General features: G+C 35.8%; 1 protein-coding gene across 1 annotated transcript; it reads left to right on the top strand.

Moving 5' to 3' along the window:
- On the top strand, positions 4,733 to 5,141 carry LOC110263001 (eukaryotic peptide chain release factor GTP-binding subunit-like). The gene is made up of 2 exons (XM_021103550.1): positions 4,733 to 4,879; positions 4,991 to 5,141. The coding sequence occupies exons 1-2, from the start codon at positions 4,770 to 4,772 to the stop codon at positions 5,124 to 5,126; spliced, it is 246 nt and encodes an 81-aa protein (XP_020959209.1). The 5' UTR covers positions 4,733 to 4,769; the 3' UTR covers positions 5,127 to 5,141.

The raw sequence follows: 7,167 nt of genomic DNA, 5'->3' as shown, positions 1-7,167 counted from the left end.
AATAATTATAATATTAAATTAACAGAATAGAGGTAAGTAACACCTGAACTTTTAGTACAATCATGAGGTGTTAAAAGTAAGGGTGTTACACAGGTTGCCACCACTGCTCTCTTCTCTCTTACTCTTCTTCCCTTCTCATGTTTCAAAAAATTAAAATTGAACGAAATAGGTTATTAAATAACAAAGAATGAACTAAATATGTGATTGGTCCTCTTAAGGTGTGTGGGGCTTTGAACTACTTGTTAGAATTGCTGTAGTGGTTATTTTTCAACTATACGCCAACAAAAGCAGACACTAGGATGTGGGTGGAAAAAGTTCGTAAGAAGGTGAGGGAAAAAGGGTATTTTTGTCCTAAAAGTTGAAGAATGATTATTTTAAAATAAAATTCAATGCTAAGGATGAATTTGAACGGAAAAAAATTTTAGGTACGATTTTGATTTTTGGCCGAAACCATAAAGACCAAAATCATACTTAATTATTATGGAATAATAGTTATAGTAGGCAAGTAGTAAGGGCTCTTAATGTTTATAGAATTATTTATTTTAGTAATCTAGAATATATAGAAAATACAAGAATGAATAGGCATGCCTTTCATGTATTGTGTAACATGTTTAGAGAGGTTGAAAGCTTAGAAACAAGTAGGATATGGGTGTATAACTTGTTTCTACATTTTGTATCATATGACATCAAAATTAGGTATAAATAATAAAAAAAAATTTTGAAATTTGAAAAAATAATTAGCAAGAAATTTAATGATGTATTAATTATTTTGAGATGTCATGACCTTTTACTTAAGAAGCATAAACCATTTAACCAGATACAATGGATGAATAATAAAAATGGTTTAAAATAATTTAAAACAAGTTCTTCATCTATGCAATAAATGAATAAAATAAAGTGAGTGAGCAAAAACAAAAAGGTGCTAACTTGACATAATAACAGATTCAATTAAACATATATGAAAGGTGCTTATTAACAATACTCAATCGTTTTAATTGATATAGTTTCTTCTTTTAAGCACGATAAAGAGAGAGTTGAGCGAAGGATAACACTATTGAGGAATGTTTTTGCCTTGAGTGTTGTAGAAAGGATTTAAGACTGACCATTATTGCAAAAGACAATAATTTAATTAATGTGGTTTTCCAATTTCAATCAGAAGAAGTATTGTCATTTTAAAAGATATTAATTTAAATCTTATTATTTTAAATTTTTATTGATTATTAGATTCTCATTTTTCGAATACATATAGATTAGTGTTGAAATTGTTGATATCATGAGACGAATTATGATATTTGTTTTAGATAAGTTCAACTATGATAATTTTTTAGGATTTTTTTACTTAAATAAAAGAAACACCTTCCAAAATTACTTGATTCCCCTAAAGTAATTTTTAAAATATGAATCTCATATTCCTAATAATATATAAATTATTCCAGGAACTTGTGGTTTATATAATATATTAACCATTAAACCCTAGAACGATTTATGTATGAATAGCTTCTGAAGAAACACTCATAAATCGTCCCAGGGTGGCCAACTTTACAAGTTGTGTATAAATCATCCCAGGGTAGGAGAATTTACGTGTTTCGAGGCAAAAATACAAGGGGCTGGTACAATTTATGTGCAACAGCTAACTCTTAGTACCCAGCCACGATTTATGTTCAAAACTGCACACTCTTAACACCCAGCCACGATTTACCTTCAACTTACCTAACCCTGAGGAGACTACAATGATTTATACTCGAATTGGAAGCTGAAGACATTGCAACGATTAACCTTGCACACGAAGAGCCACCATTTTCACTATATTCAAGCTGTCGGAGAGAAGGTTGGGGAGAAAGAGAGCTTGTAGCCATGGGGAAGGGACATTGAGTGACGGCGTGTGTCGTACAGCGGTGATGTTGCGGCGGCGGGTGGCATAGCCCAACCACTGTACAGCGGAGTGTGGCACAGAGCGGCGATTTGTGCAGTAGAGTGGGAAGAATCAACCCTGAGGCAAGGATGGCCGCCAATGAGGGAGATATGTACCGCCTGAACGGTATTGCACATGTTGCCAGATTTATCGAATGAAGAAGTTAGTTATCAAAATCCGCATTTAGTTGATTTAGTTTATGCCATTGATCTGTTGATGACATTTATATCCTGATGAATTTAATCTAATTTCAATATGAATATCTAATGAGATCGTGGCTGGTTTAAAGGCTGATAGTTGTGATTGACTGTTAGAAAATTTATGATTAGGAAATTTAGGGTTTTATTGTTTCGTGAATTTTCAAGTTTTTGGATGATTGTAAAAGATGTTAGACTTAGGTGAATCTAGAGACTTAAAGTCAGAAATTTTGCTTATAATGTATTTATGCTTGTGATGTTAGACTTGTGATATTATAATGAATACCTATAACCTGACCTATTTTACTTCATTAACTTATTAAATATTTTTTTATTTTGAATTATATATTTTTTGTGTATACTGACCCCATAAATTGTGGCCTTAATATTTATGTTTTATTAGCTAACTTGATGTGTTAGGAGTGTCCGTAGGCAATAGAAGATGATAATGCATGACCGTGTAGTGCCCTACTTAGATCATGCCAATTTACTACATGTTGTAAGGCTGAATGATTATTGGTTTAAGTTTGATGAGCCGCTGATCAGTGCATTTGTGGAGTGATGGCATACTTAGACCCATACGTTTTATATGACGCTTGGGGAGTGCACGATAATTCTACACAACATGGCATACCAATTTGGCCTCCCTATTGATGGACATGCAATTAGTGGATGTCTCAGCGACTTCTAGTACTTGATGGAGGGGCAAAGCCTGCTTGGGTGTGGTTTGGAGAGTTGTTCGGTGAACTTCCACCAAATGATTGTATCGATGAGTTCACGGTTTTTTTTTTGTGGTTCTAGAATAAGTTCAAAGTCTTCCCTACCAATGCATCAAAGGCAACGGTACAAATTTATGCGTGTGGTTTCATTATGATGTTGTTGTCCACGATGCTTTTTAGGGACAAGTCTGGTACTGGGGTTTATTTATGGTGGCTTTCATATGTTGTGGACCTCGATGGGCTTGGCAAGTATAGCTGGGGTTCGGCTACTTTGTCCTAGTTTTACAGGTGTCTTTGTAGAGTTGCTAACCGAAATGTTAAAAACCTAGTTGGACCACTGGCATTATCACAGTCTTGGATTTTTTGGCGTTTTTCCACGTTCAATCCCAAAGGGTTTGACACCATACTCTGGCTGCTTGCATCAAAGTGAGTACTTTTCATGGATGATGTTTACAGTGCACTAGTTCATAAACCTCTTTCCCAAGTTTAATACTTATCATTATGAATCTTCCAGGTGGGGTAGGTAACTGCCATCGTCAGACGAGAAGGGGGCGGGTCATTGCTACTCGACATAAGCTAGACAGGTTGGATGTAGATGATGTAAGTATAAGATTCCATTAATAACTTTCGATTATACCATATAATTGTTTAGGGTTTAGGACATTTACTTAAAACAATTCTTTCCCCTATCGGTGCAAGCTCTTCCACAACAAACTTAGAGTTTTCTCTGTCATATAGATCAACCCGCATATTTCTTAAGGCATGTAGATTCTTCTCAATTTCCTTCACAAGTATCTAACAAAATTCTTGCCTAGACTTGAGTTGCGACTCTACTTCCATTCCTTTCCTGAAAAAGAGCTCGGCCAAACGCCCATATGTTGACTTAACAAGTGAACCCACTAGTAGATTACGTGTTTTCTTTGGCTGCGTTTGTTTGCAAGGCAGAGACCAAGAGACAGAGACAGAGAGACAGAGACCAAGAGACAAAAATAAAAATAAGTACTAGTATTGTGTTTGGTGTGAAAATGTACAAGACTGAATTATGTCTCAGTATCCTGTTTAGTTTAAAATAAAACTAGAGACTAAACATTAAAAATTACGAGAATACCCTTAATTTTAACTAACAACCCTACCCCCAAATCAAATTTCATTTTACTCAGCATGGAACCCTAACCCCCTTTCTCCTCTCCTCTACCCTCTCTCCTTTCCTCTCCCGTGAATGAATCCCGGATTCTGACCCGCCGCCGGTAGCACCTCCACGGGTCCGAATGACGACGACGCCTCTCCAATTCTCCACCAGTTCATCTTCGTGGCGCCAGTTGCTCTCCATGGTTTGTAAAGTTGCTGCCGTCTGCGGGCCCCTCGATTTGCATCGCCACGGTCTCGGAGTTGTGCCTCTGGTCTCTGCGGTTTCTTTGTCAATGGACTTGGTATCTTCTTTCAACTTACCTTATTTGCTTCTTAATTTTGTGAAGCATATGAATGTATGAGCAAAGTGTTCTGACTTTTTGCTTTGCTTCTATTCTGTTCTATTCTTTGTTTGTTTTCAAGAAAAGGTTATCTTGTTTGCAAAAATGTTGCATTATTCTTCAATTTCTCCTCATTGCCTCACTGCCCGTGATATCCAAAACTTTGTAACTACTATGTCATGTACTCAACCAATTTAGAATGCTCGCAGTTTGCTTGGTTGTTTGGTTTTTTTGTTATTGGTGCCATTGTATTTGGTATTGCTCGTTGGTAAGTCACCATTTCTTTGGAGTAGGTTTGGGGAAGTTTCATATATGAAAGTGGAAGTGCTAAAAGCCTCTTTACAAACAATTTCCTATGTATTTTCTCATTTTATCTTGTTTGATGGTTGGCATAAGTGAAATTCCTCTACCGAGTCTGTATCTTTTACCAGATGTCATTTTTCTACCAATATCTGGTTTGGTCAGTACAAATATGAAGACAAGAGTGGATAAAAAAATCTGCCCATGGTGGAATGACCCATGCTTATTTAAAGCACTTGACGCTATTGAAGTTCCTGAGCGAGACCCCAAAGGCCCCTTTAGGTAATCTGTGGCCTAACATTGTGTTGTATTGCTTCACTTTCTCTCTCAAATGTCAAATATAATAATTTTACTTAGTTTGTTCTAATAAAAGAGAATTTCTTATTGGCACAGGATGCCTATAATTGACAAATTCAAAGACATGGGAACTGTTGTTATGGGAAAAGTGAAATCTGGTACTGTTCGTGAGGGAGACTCCTTGTTGGTTATGCCAAATAAGGTTGTTTATATTTTAGATTTGTATTTGTGATAGTTTTTTAGGTTACTCTGAGCCTTTGTTCTTTTTCATCGTCGTCTTCTGCTTTGCTCTCTCTTCTTTTTCTTTTTCATTGTCTTGGCCTTTCTTTTCTTTTTCTTTTTCTTTTTCTTTGTTATTGGTGCCATGGATGTTGTAGGTTCTCCCTTTATTCTTTGCCATGCTTTGCTTAAAATTGGTGATTTGTGCTTCATCAATTGCGTAGTATATAAATTTTTTTACCTTACTTGTACTTGTTAATTGTTGATTTGTGAAATTCTGATAGTTATATTTATAAATTTATTTATAAATTTGTGATTATTATGATTGTTAACTGCCTTACCACTAATGTCAACATTGTATACCAAATCACCACATGCCTTAACTGCTTTTGTTTTATTTGTGCAGCACCTGATCAATTTATGCGGGAAATTGTTCTTTCCAAGTTTTGGTTTGGGTGCAGCTATCAAGAAATTCAACCAAAATTAAAAGTCCATTATTGAAATTGATCACAATTCAACAGTATACACCCTAAATAATGACGGCTTCTTCCTCAGTTCTAGTTGTAAAGATATGAAATAAACTACTTGTTTATTGTTGTTTTCCCTCATGTGTGCAAGCATGTATATATGATGTCTTATGTTGTAGTGAGGATTGTTACAAGAGTGTTTGATGTACAATAATGTAGGGTCACTATTGCTCAAAAGGAATATCAAGACAGCTATGAATGCTTGTGTAATGCTTGTGTAATTTGAGATCTGTTTAATAGAATATGTTACTTGTGTTCTGAATTTAGCAACTATGTGCATCTTTTTCCACTTCTTCATGTACATACTTCAATAAAATCAGTATAAACAGTAACATTTCACCAAAATTTTTATAAGACTCAAAAACACAAATCTACTACTTCCGGCTAATGCAGGAAAATAATCTTTATACAAGTTCAAAAAGCATATTGATAATCAACCAGAATGGGACAGGTGATGACCTAAAATTATCAGAATTTTCATTAACATGATCATGACCATAAACATTGTACTTAACCAACAATTCCTGCTCAAGTGACCAAAGCAAAGGCCATACCATAATACCAAAAAGATTGTACTAAGAACCTACACCTATTCAATACATACCAAAGTAAAGGCATTACCAAAATATCTATCCAAATGTATACCAAGCATAAGTTTGTACGTTAAACCATCTTAAAAATATAACCATCTCATAAAATACTAAAACCCTATAGTAAAAAACTTAATACCATAAGCCAAACTTAATACCCTTAGCCAACAGTCAACTTCATATAATGGAACGCACAAGGCCAATCATCTGTGAATCTGTCAAACCCCAGAAGTGTGCATACACATTAGGACTCTCAGCAAATTTCAAAATCGCCCTCATCACCTCGTCATCACCGAACCCAAGCTGTGTGAGCTTCTCACCAACCTTAAACTTCTCATTCACACCAACAATGGAATCAGCAATTAGTTGGACATTCTTCCTTTGATCAGGCGAAGATTACTGGATATGGTCAGCCATCCTCTCCAAAACGTCAGCTTGCTTTCTCTTCCTCCCATATCGCCTTGTGCTTCCTGCACTCGCACCAGCTTCAGAATGTGATGCTTGTCCTTGCATTGCTGGGCCTTCGTCTAATTCTGGTTGTGGAGACATCTCAGAGTCATCAAATCCAATCGTAATGTCTTCCGTCTCTTTGTTAACCTATTCCTCCGCATCGAAGTCACTAACTGCTGCTGCTCCTGTGGCTCTATCCCTGCCAAATATAGTAATATACCCTCTAGCCGGTGGAAAAGAGAAAATGGCTTGCCAGGACTGTAGAACTTCGTTGGATGTGCCTGTGAAAATATAAATCCGATTTAACAAACATTAATGAGGTTCCTACTGTACAACTAGTTACATTAATGAAGTTCATAAAAGGAAAGTATATCTTAAGAGAGTGTTGGTTCACAAGGAAATTCTAATTTTCATCACCCTTTCCTCTAAGATCAAAAACTTCGAATAGCTAGGAATTGAAAGAATGGATAATGGGCATATTGGGAAA

Source organism: Arachis ipaensis, chromosome B05, assembly GCF_000816755.2.
Source record: "Arachis ipaensis cultivar K30076 chromosome B05, Araip1.1, whole genome shotgun sequence".
In the NCBI taxonomy this organism is placed as follows: Eukaryota; Viridiplantae; Streptophyta; class Magnoliopsida; order Fabales; family Fabaceae; genus Arachis; species Arachis ipaensis.
The sequence above is the reverse complement of the archived record's forward strand: the minus strand, read 5'-3'. Positions and strand labels throughout refer to the sequence as shown.